At 42.5% G+C, this 18,607-nt stretch overlaps 1 protein-coding gene across 13 annotated transcripts in view; it reads right to left on the bottom strand.

Annotated features, from left to right (window-relative positions):
- Nucleotides 1-18,607, bottom strand: part of LOC121535329 (adhesion G protein-coupled receptor L2-like) — a 154,534-nt gene that overhangs the window by 77,610 nt on the left and 58,317 nt on the right. For 9 of the 13 annotated variants that reach the window (XM_041842286.2, XM_041842283.2, XM_041842284.2 and 6 more), the window contains exons 4-6: nucleotides 9,822-9,931; nucleotides 8,746-8,760; nucleotides 4,632-5,435 (exon numbers count right to left, since the gene is read on the bottom strand). In XM_041842286.2, coding sequence (XP_041698220.2) covers nucleotides 4,632-5,435; nucleotides 8,746-8,760; nucleotides 9,822-9,931 — 929 coding nt within the window. The remainder of the gene's footprint in view (nucleotides 1-4,631; nucleotides 5,436-8,745; nucleotides 8,761-9,821; nucleotides 9,932-18,607) is intronic. The other 4 variants (XM_041842278.2, XM_041842290.2, XM_041842281.2 and 1 more) reach the window with 1 other exon arrangement.

Below are 18,607 nucleotides of genomic sequence, written 5' to 3'. Positions count from 1 at the left end.
ATTATGGTGGAAAATAAGTATTTGGTCAATAACAAAAGTTTCTCAATACTTTGTTATATACCCTTTGTTGGCAATGACACAGGTCAAACGTTTTCTGTAAGTCTTCACAAGGTTTTCACACACTGTTGCTGGTATTTTGGCCCATTCCTCCATGCAGATCTCCTCTAGAGCAGTGATGTTTTGGGGCTGTCGCTGGGCAACACGGACTTTCAACTCTCTCCAAAGATGTTCTATGGGGTTGAGAACTGGAGACTGGCTAGGCCACTCCAGGACCTTGAAATGCTTCTTACGAAGCCACTCCTTCGTTGCCCGGGCGGTGTGTTTGGGATCATTGTCATGCTGAAAGACCCAGCCACGTTTTATCTTCAATGCCCTTGCTGATGGAAGGAGGTTTTCAAAATCTCACGATACATGGCCCCATTCATTATTTCCTTTACACGGATCAGTCGTCCTGGTCCCTTTGCAGAAAAACTGCCCCAAAGCATGATGTTTCCACCCCCATGCTTCACAGTAGGTATGGTGTTCTTTGGATGCAACTCAGCATTCTTTGTCCTCCAAACACGACGAGTTGAGGTTTTACCAAAAAGTTATATTTTGGTTTCATCTGACCATATGACATTCTCCCAATCCTCTTCTGGATCATCCAAATGCACTCTAGCAAACTTCAGACGGGCCTGGACATGTACTGGCTTAAGCAGGGGGACACATCTGGCACTGCAGGATTTGAGTCCCTGGCGGCGTAGTGTGTTACTGATGGTAGGCTTTGTTACTTTGGTCCCAGCTCTCTGCAGGTCATTCACTAGGTCCCCCCGTGTGGTTCTGGGATTTTTGCTCACCGTTCTTGTGATCATTTTGACCCCACGGGGTGAGATCTTGCGTGGAGCCCCAGATCGAGGGAGATTATCAGTGGTCTTGTATGTCTTCCATTTCCTAATAATTGCTCCCACAGTTGATTTCTTCAAACCAAGCTGCTTACCTATTGCAGATGCAGTCTTCCCAGCCTGGTGCAGGTCTACAATTTTGTTTCTGGTGTCCTTTGACAGCTCTTTGGTCTTGGCCATAGTGGAGTTTGGAGTGTGACTGTTTGAGGTTGTGGACAGGTGTCTTTTATACTGATAACAAGTTCAAACAGGTGCCATTAATCCAGGTAACGAGTGGAGGACAGAGGAGCCTCTTAAAGAAGAAGTTACAGGTCTGTGAGAGCCAGAAATCTTGCTTGTTTGTAGGTGACCAAATACTTATTTTCCACCATAATTTGCAAATAAATTCATAAAAAATCCTACAATGTGATTTTCTGGAGAGAAAAAATCTCAATTTGTCTGTCATAGTTGACGTGTACCTATGATGAAAATTACAGGCCTCTCTCATCTTTTTAAGTGGGAGAACTTGCACAATTGGTGGCTGACTAAATACTTTTTTTCCTCACTGTACGTGCCCGTATGGACGGGGCCATGTACCGTCAAATCTTGGGTGAGAACCTCCTTCCCTCAGCCAGGGCATTGAAAATGGGTCGTGAATGGGTATTCCAGCATGACAATGACCCAAAACACACGGCCAAGGCAACAAAGGAGTGGCTCAAGAAGAAGCACATTAAGGTCCTGGAGTGGCCTAGCCAGTCTCCAGACCTTAATCCCATAGAAAGTTTGTGGAGGGAGCTGAAGGTTTGAGTTGCCAAACGTCAGCCTTGAAACCTTAATGACTTGGAGAAGATCTGCAAAGAGGAGTGGGACAAATCCCTCCTGAGATGTGTGCAAACCTGGTGGCCAACTACAAGAAACGTCTGACCTCTGTGATTGCCAACAAGGGTTTTGCCTCCAACTACTAAGTCATGTTTTGTAGAGGGGTCAAATACTTATTTCCCTCATTAAAATGCAAATACATTTATAACATTTTTGACATGCGTTTTTCTGGATTTTATTGTTGTTATTCTGTCTCTCACAGTTCAAATAAACCTACCATTAACATTATAGACTGATCATGTCAAAATACAAAATCAGCAGGGGATCAAATACTTTTTTCCCCTCACCGTGTATATATATACATATATATATATATATATACACACATACACAGTGCCTTCAGAAAGTGTGTGAAGACCTTTTCCACATTTTGTTGTGTTACAGCCTGAATTTAAAATGGATGAAATGTAGATTTTGTGTCACTGATCTACACACAATACCCCATAATGTCAGTGGAATTATGTTTTTAGAAATGTTTACTAATTAATAAAAATGTAAAGCTGAAATGTCTTGAGTCAATAAGCATTCAACCCCTTTGTTAGGCAAGCCTAAATAACTTCAGGAGAAAAGTCAGATTATTAAGTCAGATAATAAGTTGCATGAACTTACTCTGCAATAATGGTGTTTAACATAATTTTTTATGACTGCCTCATCTCTGTACCCCACACATGCACCTATCTGTAAGGTCCCTCAGTCGAGCAGTGATTTTCAAGCACAGATTCAACGACAAAAACTAGGGACGTTTTCCAATGCCTCGCAAAGAAGTGTACATTTTGTTAGATGGGTATAAAAAAAAGAAGCAGACATTGAATATCCCTTAGAGCATGGTGAAGTTATTAATTACACTTTGGATGGTGCATTAATAAACCCAGTCACTACAAAGATAGAGGCGTCCTTCCTAACTCAGTTGACGGAGAGGAAGGAAACCACTCAGGTTTTTAAAACAGTTACAGAGTTTGATGGCTGTGATAGGAGAAAACTGAGGATGGATCAACAACATTGTAGTTACTCCACAATACTCACCTAAATGACAGAGTGAAAAGAAGGAAGCCTGTACAGAATAAAAATATTCAAAAACATGCATCCTGTTTGCAATAAGACCTTAAACCCATAGAAAATCTGTGGAGGGAGCTGAAGGTTTGAGTTGCCAAACGTCATCCTCGAAACCTTAATGACTTGGAGAAGATCTGCAAACAGGAGTGGGACAAAATCCCTCCTGAGATGTGTGCAAACCTGGTGGCCAACTACAAGAAACGTCTGACCTCTGTGATTGCCAACAAGGGTTTTGCCACCAAGTACTAAGTCATGTTTTGCAGAGGGGTCAAATACTTAATTCCCTCATTAAAATGCAAATCAATTTATAACATTTTTGACATGCGTTTTTCTGGATTTTTTTGTTGTTATTCTGTCTCTCACTGTTCAAATAAACCTACCATTAAAATTATAGACTGATCATTTCTTTGTCAGTGGGCAAACGTACAAAATCAGCAGGGGATCAAATACTTTTTTCCCTCACTGTATACATGTGGAGGAATCTAGGGAAAACAAACAGACATGTTGACAAGTGGTCAGAGTGCAGGAACATATGGTGTTAATGGAGAAATTGCCCTTGTCCACACAGGTCAGGGATCAAATTTCACTTGGGGAAAAATCCTTAACGTTAACCTAGCTATACCCTGGAATGCCAACTAACTGAATATCACTTTATTTTCAATATTAATTTTCTTTAATCAGCGGAAAAAGTGAGAACTCAGTCAGAACTTACTCTTGTGCAGGGAGCAGCACTTTGGAGCAACTTGAAACGTTAGTTAGCAGGGAATTAGCCTAGCTTTTAGAGATAAGGAGGCTGCACCCCAACACATCACAGCAGCATGGTATAGAGTTGATAATTCCTTGTTGTGAGTGCAGAGCGTTAGCGGGGACTTTGCCTAGCGCTCAGGGATAAGGAGGCTACAGGCAGGTAATTACACCCATTATCAGACACTGTGATGTAAGGGCCCTGTCTGAGAATATGCATGTCCGTCTCCCCTCAGACACTTCACAGATTAATTTAAAACCCTCCTTTTTTTTTTTTTTTTTTTTGTGCGCTCAAGTCATTCTTCTAACCTTGTCATTCGGCCATGATTCAACGGCGTCACCGCCACCTAACCACATGATACTTTGACTCTGCGTTTTAACGCCGACCGCCAGGCCATAATATAATGGATATTGTCTCAATCTAGGGTAAATGAGGGGCCGTCAACGAACGGTTGATGGGGTAGCCATGGCAACAAATGTCCAAATCGGCTACAAATGCAAGGCAAGGAAAGTGGGATAACCTTCTGTCATACTGTATGCAATATTTCAGAATCCCATTCCGGGGCATTAAAGGGAAGTTCACAAGGCCACTGTTCATAAAGGACTGGGATAAGACCTGAGATTAGAACATTTGATAGGGTCCAAGCTTCAAGTGGAGAGGGAGTACTTGAGCTCGCCTTATGGTAATAAAGGAAGCAAGGCTTTATAGCTGATGCCTTGTGCCAGAGTATGAAGGCTCCTGAGGGAGTTATACCTCGTTCCAAGGTGAATCTGTAATTTTCTGTTTACAAATTAGGTCTTCCCCAGGACAAACACAATCCACTATTCAAAAAATCTGTCATCTGTGACTTCCCATGCTGCATCACACACACACACACACACACACACACACACACACACACACATATATTCAGCACCTGACGCAAACAACACAAAGGGCTGAATCCCAACCTGAAATATGTGCTTGTAACTCAGTCTTTTTTACAGAAGTCCTGTTTTGATATCAATGGGAGGTTTGTGTGAAAATTCAATGTACACATACAGATCTCATGTCAGGATTCATCTGAAAGAGGCCATACTGTGGCCGAGGCTTACCGTCAGCAGGGTCTTTCTCAGCGTCAAACTCCAGGTCGTAGCGCAGGACGTAAAAGTTATTCCACACGTACAGCTGGTTATCTCTGGGGTTGTAATCCACAGCAGCGATGTACTGGTACTGGTTGGGGAACAGGATGTCCGTGTACTCTCCCTGGCTCAGCTTGGTGTTGTAGATGTAGTCGATGTGGCTCTTGGCCGCCTCGCTCTCGTTCTCCTCGTAGGTGGACCGCACCACGTGCAGCACGCCACACACCATGAAGGCATTGGAGGCGGATCTCTTGTCGTACACGGTCTCCCAGGTGGCCTCGAAGCGGAGCGTGTAGGGGTTGAGCTGTGAGACCACGATTCGTCCGTTGTTCTGCTCCGTGGCGTAGATCACCCACAACCCCCGCTCATCGACGGCGAGGTCTATGTCCGTCTTGCCGCCCCAGCGATATGGCGAGGTGTCGTGATAGTTGGCGTTGGCCACGATGGCCTCACCACTCTTGATGCGCGTGCGGAGATCAAATTTCACGATGTTGCGCGTGCGCTCCTTGTTGAAGAAGATGGCTCCGTCGTAGGCCACGAAGCCTGTGCCGTCGACCCGATGAGGGAGTTTATAGGTCGTAGTCTGGCGGCCATTTTTTAAGTCCTCCAGGGAGGCGTACTCAATAAGTGTGTCAGTGCGGTACGGCGTCCAGGGCATGAAGAAGACCTTGTCTCCTGCCTGCAGGGGGTCTTTAGACCACGCCCCCGCCTGTTGCTCCGCCTCAAACACAAACGTGGACTCCCCCACCTCCTTCAGGGTCCCGGGACAAATGAAAACTAGTGAGGGAGAGAGAAACAGAAAGATGGGTTTAAGTAAAATATATGCAGAGTATCAACAGATATTTCATCAAGGTATGCAGTGTGTATATTGTATAGTTTCGCTGCTGTCCGAGTAGTGTGTAGGACAAAGATCAGTGACAGTCATTTAACTAGTGTGTAGTGATACTGCTTGTGAATAGAGTGAAATATAAAAGGTGAAGCCAAGAGAATGATAAGTGCAGGAGTGAGTAAAGGACTTGCTTCTTTATAGAGTTTGTCTGCCGTACACGTTAACTGCGTGGGACCAAACAAATCCAAAAAGTGAAACAAAAGGAGGAAAACCCTGTAAATGCAAGACATGTAAGGGATGGGAGAGGTAGTATAGAAGTGTATACTGGAACCCTTGTTTTAATTCCAACTTCTACCTGGCATCAAACAGTGACACTGACAATTGTGTAAATGGCAAAACTGCACATGCTTACTGAAAAAGCACACAGAAGACAAAATGATGAGGGATAAGACTTGTAGAGAGAAACAAAACAACATATTCTGGATGGAGGTGGTGGCAGCGAAGCTGGGATAAGATGAGGGTAGGGTTTGGGGAGAAGACAGCACAACTACAGCAGAGTTCTTTACTCTACTGATGTCATACAGTGAGGGAAAAAAGTATTTGATCCCCTGCTAATTTTGTATGTTTGCCCACTGACAAAGACATGATCAGTCTATAATTTTAATGGTAGGTTTATTTGAACAGTGAGAGACAGAATAACAACAAAAAAATCCAGAAAAACACATGTCAAAAATGTTATAAATTGATTTGCATTTTAATGAGGGAAATAAGTATTTGACCCCCTCTCAATCAGAAAGATTTCTGGCTCCCAGGTGTCTTTTATACAGGTAACGAGCTGAGATTAGGAGCACACTCTTAAAGGGAGTGCTCCTAATCTCAGTTTGTTACCTGTATAAAAGACACCTGTCCACAGAAGCAATCAATCAATCAGATTCCAAACTCTCCACCATGGCAAAGACCAAAGAGCTCTCCAAAGATGTCAGGGACAAGATTGTAGACCTACACAAGGCTGGAATGGGCTACGAGACCATCGCCAAGCAGCTTGGTGAGAAGGAGACAACCGTTAGTGCGATTATTCGCAAATGGAAGAAACAGAAAATAACTGTCAATCTCCCTTGGCCTGGGGCTCCATGCAAGATCTCACCTCGTGGAGTTGCAATGATCATGAGAATGGTGAGGAATCAGCCCAGAACTACACGGGAGGATCTTGTCAATGATCTCAAGGCAGCTGGGACCATAGTCACCAAGAAAACAATTGGTAACACACTACGCCGTGAAGGACTGAAATCCTGCAGCGCCCGCAAGGTCCCCCTGCTCAAGAAAGCACATATATAGGCCCGTCTGAAGTTTACCAATGAACATCTGAATGATTCAGAGGAGAACTGGTTGAAAGAGTTGTGGTCAGATGAGACCAAAATGGAGCTCTTTGCCATCAACTCAACTCACCGTGTTTGGAGGAGGAGGAATGCTGCCTATGACCCCAAGAACACCATCCCCACTGTCAAACATTGAGGTGGAAACATTATGCTTTGGGGGTGTTTTTCTGCTAAGGGGACAGGACAACTTCACCGCATCAAAGGGACGATGGACGGGGCCATGTACCGTCAAATCTTGGGTGAGAACCTCCTTCCCTCAGCCAGGGCATTGAAAATGGGTCGTGGATGGGTATTCCTGCATGACAATGACCCAAAACACACGGCCAAGGCAACAAAGGAGTGGCTCAAGAAGAAGCACATTAAGGTCCTGGAGTGGCCTAGCCAGTCTCCAGACCTTAATCCCATAGAAAATCTGTGGAGGGAGCTGAAGGTTCGAGTTGCCAAACGTCAGCCTCGAAACCTTAATGACTTGGAGAAGATCTGCAATGAGGAGTGGGACAAAATCCCTCCTGAGATGTGTGCAAACCTGGTGGCCAACTACAAGAAACGTCTGACCTCTGATTGCCAACAAGGGTTTTGCCACCAAGTACTAAGTCATGTTTTGCAGAGGGGTCAAATACTTATTTCCCTCATTAAAATGCAAATCAATGTATAACATTTTTGACATGCATTTTCCTGGATATTTTTGTTGTTATTCTGTCTCTCACTGTTCAAATAAACCTACCATTAAAATTATAGACTGATCATGTCTTTGTCAGTGGGCAAACGTACAAAATCAGCAGGGGATCAAATACTTTTTTCCCTCACTGTAAAAGGCAGAAGAACCTTTGATGGGTGAGGGAGGCCATGGCAAGTGTCTCATTGGAATCCCATGGATTGGTTTGAGATAATAATAAATAATAATATGCCATTTAGCAGACGCTTTTATCCAAAGAGAAAGTCTGATTTCTGTGGGGTTTTGTTGGGCTTCTTGCGGTTTTTGCCAACCTCACTCTCCCATATCTGCCAACAGGTGACCATCACACATGTACAAGTGTGTATTATAAGCAATTGTGAAATGTAAATGTATTTTTTGCATATCCAAACTCCCCTGAGACACCCTCGGAGAGTGGGGTCACGTCCAGGGTCAGCCATTATCAACGGCAACCCTGGAGCAATTAGGGTTAAGTGCCTTGCTCAAGGGCACAGACAGATTTTTTACCTTGTCTGCTCTGAGATTTGAACTACTGACCTTTCGGTCACCGGCCCAATGCTCTAACTGCTAGGTTATCTGATGCATAGCATTATTTGTTTAGCTTGCTTCCTAGCTCTGTATAATGCATATGATACTGTATGATAACATTTATCCACTTCTGTATTTGAGAGCTATAGCCAATAGTTTTTTATAGCTAGGCTTGGTGGTAGCCTAGTTTTAATGTTGTTGTGTCAGACGTGTTCTGTAATTTGGGTTTAAATGGGAAAATAACCCTCTTACAATGTCTTCACATGCTTGTGAATTGGTGTATCTGTAGCATGTTGTTTTATTGAAATGTGTAATGGTTTAGATGAGAAGCTGCCCTTATAGCATTCTTCCAAACTGTCTACTGTGAGATTTACGGTACTAGAGGTGTGCAGGGAGATTTAATATATGTTACCGGGCACTGGTAACAGGTCCAGTGAATCTGAACGGGCCCTATCTTTCAAACCTCTAGACTGCTTTTACAAATCGGCTTTGAAATTCAAATTGTCTCCCAGAGTTGCAATCAACAACCTATGGGGGTTTGGGGCCGGCGTTTTGACAAGAGGCAATCAGGAGGGAGGAGACAAGAGGAAGGGTTGTACACCACATTACAGGGAGCTGGGGGGCGGGTGGGACGTGGGGAAGACTGGACCACTCATTTACCTTTTTGTTCCACTTCTATTTTAGGCATTGGAAAAGAAGAAAGCAAAAAAGAAAGAGTGCAAGAGGGAGAGAAAGGTTATCATGAGTCAACTACCAGGTAGGCTACATGAGTAGAGAAGGTTACAGGATATGATAGATAGAGGACCAAGAGATGGCTGTTTTGGGGGAACAAGAAAAAAGACTGAACAAATAGGAAGATTATCAGGCCCTATAATATGAAAGCACACAGGTTAGGGCTGGAGACAAGCTACAAACATTGTTCAACCGATCACGATTCCATGCTTTTCTAGCCATCAAAATAACATGTTTTTGCCTAGCCACTGATTGCATCAGTAATAAACAGGCCACATTACTTTCCAAGTGAATTGTTTGACATAAAGAAACATTGTACTGTTTCTGAAATCGCTATTCAGTTTAAAATCAGATAACATTCTTAGAGAAACAGCAAAAGGGTTATTTTTGGCAGTATTGTCTGGGGCAGTATTTACACAAAAACTTTATAGACACAAATCTAAATTCCATAGTCTGCTTCGCCCACACACAGAACATTACTTGCTAATGTTACAGGCACAATTTCCCTAATGAGCCAAAAAATACAATTGCAAGTGAACAATGGCTGATGACAAGCAACCCAATATTGAGTTCCTTCATTAAAGCAGTGAAGCAACTAACGGAAGAGGGAAAGATCCTAGCGAGACAACTAAGGAACAAGAAAGACTGAAACTTAGAAGGAGAGAGAGCATAGAGGTTAATACAGAAAAGATACAAGAGGGGAAGGAAATGAAGAAGAGGTCAAACCAAAAGATTATTTCAGAAAATACATCTCCAGTGAATTACATACTGTAACAACAACAAGAGTCCGATTTTTTTATATAAATAAATGTATTATTTTTGGGGGGATCAACTTTTCATTGTTTTATAATAGACGAAAAACTAACTTTTACACACAGATAACACATATCCCACCCACCCCTCCCACAGAACCCCACTTAATAAGTAAAGGTTCTAATAAACCTAACTACACATTCAAGAAACACAATATAGTTGCACTGCATCATTAAATGCTGAATACTTACTATATGGGACACATTCATACTGGACCTCTAGGTACTTGTAAGTGCCAGGACAAGGATCAGGGAACACATCAGAGCCAGTCACAACCACACACTGGGTACGGTTGTTGCACCTGGGAAAAGATGGATCACAAACATTTCAGCAATGACACAAACTACTATAACATCCCCAGAGTGGTATTAGGATGAGAGAAATACATGATTAATACATAGCCGCTTTCCCTCTTCCATCTACACACTCATTCAAATCCAGTTTGCAGTATTGCTGTGGTGAAGGATATGAAAATCCTATTCATCCGAGCAGGGCAGTAAATATACTGTAGATGCGATTAACAAGTTGAGGGAGGAATAAGATAATAAATAGAGGGAAACAATAAATAGATATAAAGAGAAACACACACACACAGTAAATAGATATAAAGAGGAAAACTGACACAGTGCGGAAGAATTAAGAGGACAGTTGAGCTGAAGACAGGTATGAAGTATATTATGGGATGTTCATGTATATGAGATGAGAATATCAACCTTATGAGTACCAGCCACTAAGCACCACTCACCCACACAAAGAGCAATTAGATTGTTCACAACAGGCGGCTGCAGAGGGTAATTGGCTGAAATGTGGGTCACAGGAAACACATTTCATCAAGTGAAAACCATGTACTGTTTATCAAGTGTTGCCCATGTATTTGTTATGGGAGACTCCCAAGCCTTTGCTATGGGAGTTAGTTATTTGCCTCATAACTTGAAATGACCTTGGCTATGAAGTTGCATGTACTACTCTTAAAACTGTTACAACTGTGTGTGTTTGTGTTTTGTGACTGAAAGATGGAGGGGGAAAGAGAGTGGAATAGAATAACTGATTTTGTGTAAATATAGGATGAAATTGGCCTCACTTCAATCAAGCTCTCTTGAGGCTGAGGGATTGAGAAGGCATCAGCATCAACAGCAGCAGCAGAGGCAACCCAGCTAGCACTTTTGGTTCCTTGGAAGTTGTGAGAACGTATGTTTTTGGTTTCACATTGGTTGTGAGAACGAAGCCATACATTTCATGACCGGTAAAACGGGAACCATTTTTTGACGTTCTGAGAACAGAAGTGAAAGGGAGGTTCTAAGAACGTTTTACTCTGGTTCCTTGAAAGTTTTCCTGGAAGGTTTTATTAACCCTCTATGAATGGAGATTATAGGTTATTTGGAGGTTTTTAATAACTTCCTTAAAACTTTAACTGAATGTTTCAATAAGACTTAATAACAGAAAGGACATTTCCATAGGCATTAATCATGCAAACATTAAAACATTTATTTTGACATGGCATCAGTGAGATTCTAACCTACAGTCTTTTGTTCTCTATCATTTACATTTAAGTCATTTAGCAGACGCTCTATCCATGGAATTAGTCCACCAGGACGCTCATTTTAGTCTATTTAAACAAGCACTCATTAAGATCAGATGGGGTCAATTAATGGGCGCGGCTAACACACCTGAACACACTTAAAGAGAGGATAGAGAGAGGATTGTTGATGCTTAAAACGTAATGTATACGTTTTTAAATAACGTTCTCTGAACGTTACTAAAGTATTTTTTTAGTTTTTATGGAAAGTTTTCTTAACGTTCTCTGAATAATTTGAGAACATTACTTTAAATAGAACCATTTAACTTTTAGGAAATGTTCTGTTAAAGTAATTAAATACCAAGAAAATTAAGTTTTTTTGTCACGTTTCTTTAAAACAAATCAAATGTTATGTCACATGCTTCGTAAACAACAGGTTTACTTAGTGAAATGCTTCAAAAATAAAAACATTTATAGAAATAGTGACAGGAGGAACAAATGTATAGTAAGTCGTATGGCTTTGTGTGTGTGTCTGTGTGTGTGTGTGGTCAGTATGCATGTGTGCGCATGTTATGTGTGTGTGGGCGTATGTAGTGTGTGTGCGTGTGTGCGCGTATGTGTTGGGGATGTCAGTGTAAGTATGTGTGAGTGTGTGGGTAGAGTCAGTGCAAGAGAGTTAGTAAAAAAAAAAGGGGTCAATGCAGATAGTCTGGGTAGCCATTTGATTAGCTATTTAGCAGTCTTGTTTAGCAGTCGTATGCCTTGGGGGTAGAAGCTTTTCAGGGTCCTGGTGGTTCCATACTTGGTGACTGGTACCGCTTGCCGTGCGGTAGCAGAGAGAAGAGTCTATGGCTTGGGTGGCTGGAGTCTGACCATTTATACCGCCTGGTATAGAGGTCCTGGATGACAGGGAGCTCAGCCCCAGTGATGTACTGGGCCATACTCACCACCCTCTGTAGCACCTTGCAGTCAGGTGCCTTGCCAGTTGCCGTACCAAGCGGTGATGCAGCCAGTCAAGATGCTCTCAATGGTGCAGCTGTATAACTTTTTGAGGTTCTGAGGGCCCATGCCAAATCTTTTCAGCCTCCTGTGAGGGGATGAGGCGCTGTCATGCCCTCTTCAAAACTGTTTAGGTGTGTATGGACCATGCTAATTCCTTAGTGATGTGGACACTGAGGAACTTGAAGCTCTCGACCCACTCCACTACAGCCCCATCAATGTGGATGCTCGCCCCTCCGTTTCCTGTAGTCCACAATCAGCTCCTTTGTCTTACTGACGTTGAGGGAGAGGTTGTTGTTGGTGATCAGTCCTACCATGTGCTGAGAATGTTCCCAGCCAAGCAACTATTCTGCGACCATTCGTTGTATGCAAAATAACCATAGGACAACCACGCTCTCACCAAGCTCTAAGAAGCATGTGGTTCTCATAACGTTATGTGCTAGCTGGGAAACAGTTATCCATGACAAAAAGAAAAGCTGAAAAAATTGCAAACCGGTTTAGTGATAAATATTTGGCCTGAAGGTCAAATGCAAAGTCGTACAAGTTGGACAGATCTCTCACAGAATCACAGCCGAAGCAGAAAGCCTAGGTGTCCCTCAAAAGCCGAAAAGGAGAGCTTTCAGTGTGACAGCCAAAGTAGAAATTAGGTTGTCAGACCTGCCATAAAACTTCCCTGCAGTGAACCAGTAACCTTGTAGGAAATTATAATTACGTACAGATAAGACACACATGCGTAAAATGCCAAGTGTTTATTAACCAGTCACTTGCTGCCTATTACAGCCTGCTTATAAGTTTGTGATTAGCATTGAAATATTGGACAATTACGTCCAACTAATGTATGGTCGGTAGGCTAATCATTTTCTTTCTTCCATCTCTCCCATTATGTCTCCCTTGCATAATCTATTCTACGATAGCAGCCGGCAGATCATCATCATCATCATTATCGTCATCACCACCACCATCACAATGACATTACAGGATGTTGTCGGGGATGCAGACAAGACAGTGACGTCTGATATGTGAGCTACACTCATCCACTCCCCTTCGTCAGAAAATATTAATTATGAAAAATGTAATTATCCCCCGCCAAGGGCTATTACCCTGTCCTACTCTGAGGGGAGAGATAGCGCTGCCTGGGAAAGGGTGTGAAAAACCCTCCAGAACTTTCCCTGCAATTAATCTGTAAATTAGCTAGCTACCGTTTTATGTTTTTTTCCTCCGATGACACCAGAAATTATGAAACCAAATAATTAATTTATAGACATGACTCATTGCCTGCGTATGTGTTAACACTAATTTCTCTCCACTGAAACAGTGATTATTTTCACCTATCATATTTTGGTGTTAATCATCATATGTGTGTTTTTTGTTTATGAACAATTGTCTGATGGGTTCTTTTTAATTCTTCAAATACTTAGTAAATAGTAAACCCATAGTGGCATCCATGGTCACAGACAAATCCACCACCATCATTTTTCTCTTCTTATGGGGTGTATTTATCTTCATTGTTTCAGCCAGCATGCGTCATAGGCAATCACAACTGTTGTCCAGGAGTTTCACCTCATTGTCATAATCAATGGTTTAAAATTTGTATCTGTAAATTTTTTTACAAGCTGATCATTGCGAAAAAATAAAATACCTCTGCATTTTCTGCTGTGTAAACACATTGCAAATAAACTCACGATAACTCCTGACAAAGTTGGGTAGCAATATTCAGAGCTTAAATAGACAAATGGATTAGTCAGGAATCAGGACTAATAAAGCCAATGTAACGGCCTGTTTTACAAATGGTGGGCCTTCCACATGGATGGGCATTCATAAAATTCCATTGTGGGCTGACATGGTAGGCTACACCTCAGTAAGCACGAGCCAACGTCTTTTGGACGTCTTTTTTTGGTGCAGTCCGGACCGGCCTTGATTTCCACATCCACGGACATTGGTTTTTGGTCCGGTTCGGACCAAATCTGAACCAATCATAAACGTCTATGTTTGGTTCAGATTTTGTCCGGTCTGGACCAGCCTTGATTTGGCCCAAACATAGACGTTTATAAATCAACTTTCATTCAAACCAAATATTTTTTGGTGTCACCTAGGGTGGCAGAACGGCAAGGACCGGCCTTGTCTGTGCGTAATGGGAGCACACGAGCACTGCTGTACAGTCATGGTCAAAAGTTTTGAGAATGACACAAATATTAATTTTCACAAAGTCTGCTGCCTCAGTTTTTATGATGGCAATTTGCATATACTCCAGAATGTTATGAAGAGTGATCAGATTAATTGCAATTAATTGCAAAGTCCCTATTTGCCATGAAAATGAACTTAATCCCAAAAAAACTTTTCCACTGCATTTCAGCCCTGCCACAAAAGGACCAGCTGCCATCAAGTCAGTGATTCTCTCGTTAACACAGGTAAGAGTGTTGACTAGGACAAGGCTGGAGATCACTCTGTCATGCTGATTGAGTTAGAATAACAGACTGGAAGCTTTAAAAGGAGGGTGGTGCTTGAAATCATTGTTCTTCCACTGTTAACCATGGTTACCTGCAAGGAAACACGTGCCGTCATCATTGCTTTGCACAAAAAGGGCTTCACAGGCAAGGATATTGCTGCTAGTATGATTGCACCTAAATCAACCATTTATCGGATCATCAAGAACTTCAAGGAGAGAGGTTCAATTGTTGTGAAGAAGGCTTCAGGGCGCCCAAGAAAGTCCAGCAAGCGCCAGGACCTTCTCCTAAAGTTGATTCAGCTGCGGGATCGGGGCACCACCAGTGCAGAGCTTGCTCAGGAATGGCAGCAGGCAGGTGTGAGTGCATCTGCACGCACAGTGAGGCAAAGACTTTTGGGGGATGGCCTGGTGTCAAGAAGGGCAGCGAGGAAGCCACTTCTCTCCAGGAAAAACATCAGGGACAGACTGATATTCTGCAAAAGGTACAGGGATTGGACTGCTGAGGACTGGGGTAAAGTCATTTTCTCTGATGAATCCCCTTTCCGATTGTTTGGGGCATCCGGAAAAAAAGCTTGTCCGAAGAAGACAAGGTGAGCGCTACCATCAGTCCTGTGTCATGCCAACAGTAAATTATCCTGAGACCATTCATGTGTGGGGTTGCTTCTCAGCCAAGGGATTGGGCTCACTCACAATTTTGCCTAAGAACACAGCCATGAATAAAGAATGGTACCAACACATCCTCCGAGAGCAACTTCTCCCAACCATCCAAGAACAGTTTGGTGACGAACAATGCCTTTTCCAGCATGATGGAGCACCTTGCCATAAAGCAAAAGTGATAACTAAGTGGCTCTGGGAACAAAACATCAAAATATTGGGTCCATGGCCAGGAACTCCCCAGACCTTAATCCCATTGAGAACTTGTGGTCAATCCTCAAAAGGCGGGTGGACAAACAAAACCCCACAAATTCGGACAAACTCCAAGCATTGATTATGCAAGAATGGGCTGCCATCAGTCAGGATGTGGCCCAGAAGTTAATTGACAGCATGCCAGGGCGGATTGCAGAGGTCTTGAAAAATAAGGGTTAACACTGCAAATATTGACTCTTTGCATAAACTTAATGTAATTGTCAATAAAAGCCTTTGACACTTATGGAATGCTTGTAATTATACTTCAGTATACCATAGTAACATCTGACAAAATATCTAAAAACACTGAAGCAGCAAACTTAGTGAAGACTAATAATTGTGTCATTGTCAAAACATTTGACCACGACTGTATAAGTAATATGTTTTGCCGCCTGTGGCCTGCAGAACTATTGTTATGAAATGTGTATTCATTAATGGAAAGTATACCCGCTTTGAGGATAAGCCAGGAATGTTTAAGATGTTTATTTAGATGGAATATGTAAATGTAGGTACAATGAAGATGTCTGTTACATGATTTAATATGTCATATTTGGGTAAAGAGCTCCATGGTTAATGGTATGGTCCATAGGGAGGGGCCATAGGTATAAAGGTACCTGTTCAACCTGTGAGCTGGAGTGATGTTCTAGCTCTGGTATGTGAGCTGTGTGGGGAGGCTGTCCATAGCCTGGTATACCCCAACCTGCTACAGTATAGTTGGTTTGACAGGGTAGGCCTGATTGAGGCTTAGGTTTTCGATTTATATTCAAACCTGTATTTTGAGAGTCTGTTCATTGTGTAAATACCTTTGTAGATTATGTAAATATTCATTGAATTTCGTCATTCACCTGGAACTGTGATGAGTGTGATGGAAGGAGTCAGGCGCAGGAGGGTAATCACCGAATACAGAGTTTATTCCTTCGTTACACAAAATACGCTGGAATAGCGACAAACGAAACAGGCACAGGGGAAACTATCTACCCTGGCAATACACTGTAATGCTATCTCCATATAATACATAGGCACATGGGAAATATCTACCCTGGCAACACAATGGTACGAGTAGCTCCACCGAGCTACACTACTCTCACATTCAAACAATCACCCACAAGGACAAGGGGGCAGAGGGAACACTTATACACAAACTAATGAGGGGATTAGAACCAGGTGTGTGTGATTGACAAGACAAATGTGATGATGATAATTGGGGCAGCAGTGGTTAGTAAGCCAGTGACGACGAACGCCGAAGCCTGCCCGAACAAGGAGGGGAGGCAGCCTCGGCGGAAGTTGTGACAGGAACTACCTTTCACTGTTAATAAACTGGACACTATTTTGCACCTGATCCTGAAGCCTCCTGCTACTTACTGCCCTTAAGGCTGCTCCAACATCCAGTCCCTACGACATGGGGTCCTTTAAATACACACCGTCGGGCTAGGTCCGGCGCAACAGCAGAGTTAAAGTGATGAATGCAGCCTAGTGACTGTACTGTAGCTAAATGTCCTGGGAGAGTGTTACTAATATAAATGGTATTTTAAGGGGGGAAGGGGCATTGCTGAGGGCGGGGAGCTGGGCCGTGTCAATGCAGTACAAGTGTTGCAAAAAAGAAGCCAAAGGTAGGAAACAGAGGGATTACGAAGGAGGTTCATGTGACTCTTTGGGTCCTTTTGAGCCGGACCGGCTGGCTGGCTGACTGATTGTGCAGCTGCAGTGGTACTATGCAGGAATGCACAGACCATATGGTCTAGGGTTGCTACTAATGACCCCCTGTCCAGTTTTTACGGTCTAGAGTTTCACAACATTACCCCCCAAAAAACATTGGATTATTGAAAGACAGGGAGCTGTGGGTAAACTGTCTGTTTTTTGTCTGCAAGTTGAGAAGGTGACAAAACCACTAGTTTATTAGGGTTACCACCCAAACCAAAACCACTAGTTTATTAGGGTTACCACCCAAACCAAAACCACTAGTTTATTAGGGTTACCACCCAAACCAAAAACACTAGTTTATTAGGGTTACCACCCAAACCAAAAACACTAGTTTATTAGGGTTACCACCCAAACCAAAACCACTAGTTTATTAGGGTTACCACCCAAACCAAAAACACTAGTTTATTAGGGTTACCACCCAAACCAAAACCACTAGTTTATTAGGGTTACCACCCAAACCAAAAACACTAGTTTATTAGGGGTTACCACCCAAACCAAAACCACTAGTTTATTAGGGTTACCACCCAAACCAAAAACACTAGTTTATTAGGGTTACCACCCAAACCAAAAACACTAGTTTATTAGGGTTACCACCCAAACCAAAACCACTAGTTTATTAGGGTTACCACCCAAACCAAAAACACTAGTTTATTAGGGTTACCACCCAAACCAAAACCACTAGTTTATTAGGGTTACCACCCAAACCAAAAACACTAGTTTATTAGGGTTACCACCCAAACCAAAACCACTAGTTTATTAGGGTTACCACCCAAACCAAAACCACTAGTTTATTAGGGTTACCACCCAAACCAAAAACACTAGTTTATTAGGGTTACCACCCAAACCAAAAACACTAGTTTATTAGGGTTACCACCCAAACCAAAAACACTAGTTTATTAGGGTTACCACCCAAACCAAAAACACTAGTTTATTAGGGTTACCACCCAAACCAAAAACACTAGTTTATTAGGGTTACCACCCAAACCAAAAACACTAGTTTATTAGGGTTACCACCCAAACCAAAAACACTAGTTTATTAGGGTTACCACCCAAACCAAAAACACTAGTTTATTAGGGTTACCACCCAAACCAAAAACACTAGTTTATTAGGGTTACCACCCAAACCAAAAACACTAGTTTATTAGGGTTACCACCCAAACCAAAAACACTAGTTTATTAGGGTTACCACCCAAACCAAAACCACTAGTTTATTAGGGTTACCACCCAAACCAAAAACACTAGTTTATTAGGGTTACCACCCAAACCAAAAACACTAGTTTATTAGGGTTACCACCCAAACCAAAAACACTAGTTTATTAGGGTTACCACCCAAACCAAAAACACTAGTTTATTAGGGTTACCACCCAAACCAAAAACACTAGTTTATTAGGGTTACCACCCAAACCAAA

The sequence above is a fragment of the Coregonus clupeaformis genome, chromosome 21 (genome assembly GCF_020615455.1).
Source record: "Coregonus clupeaformis isolate EN_2021a chromosome 21, ASM2061545v1, whole genome shotgun sequence".
Taxonomy (NCBI): domain Eukaryota; kingdom Metazoa; phylum Chordata; class Actinopteri; order Salmoniformes; family Salmonidae; genus Coregonus; species Coregonus clupeaformis.
This window is presented reverse-complemented; position numbering and strand designations above follow the sequence as displayed.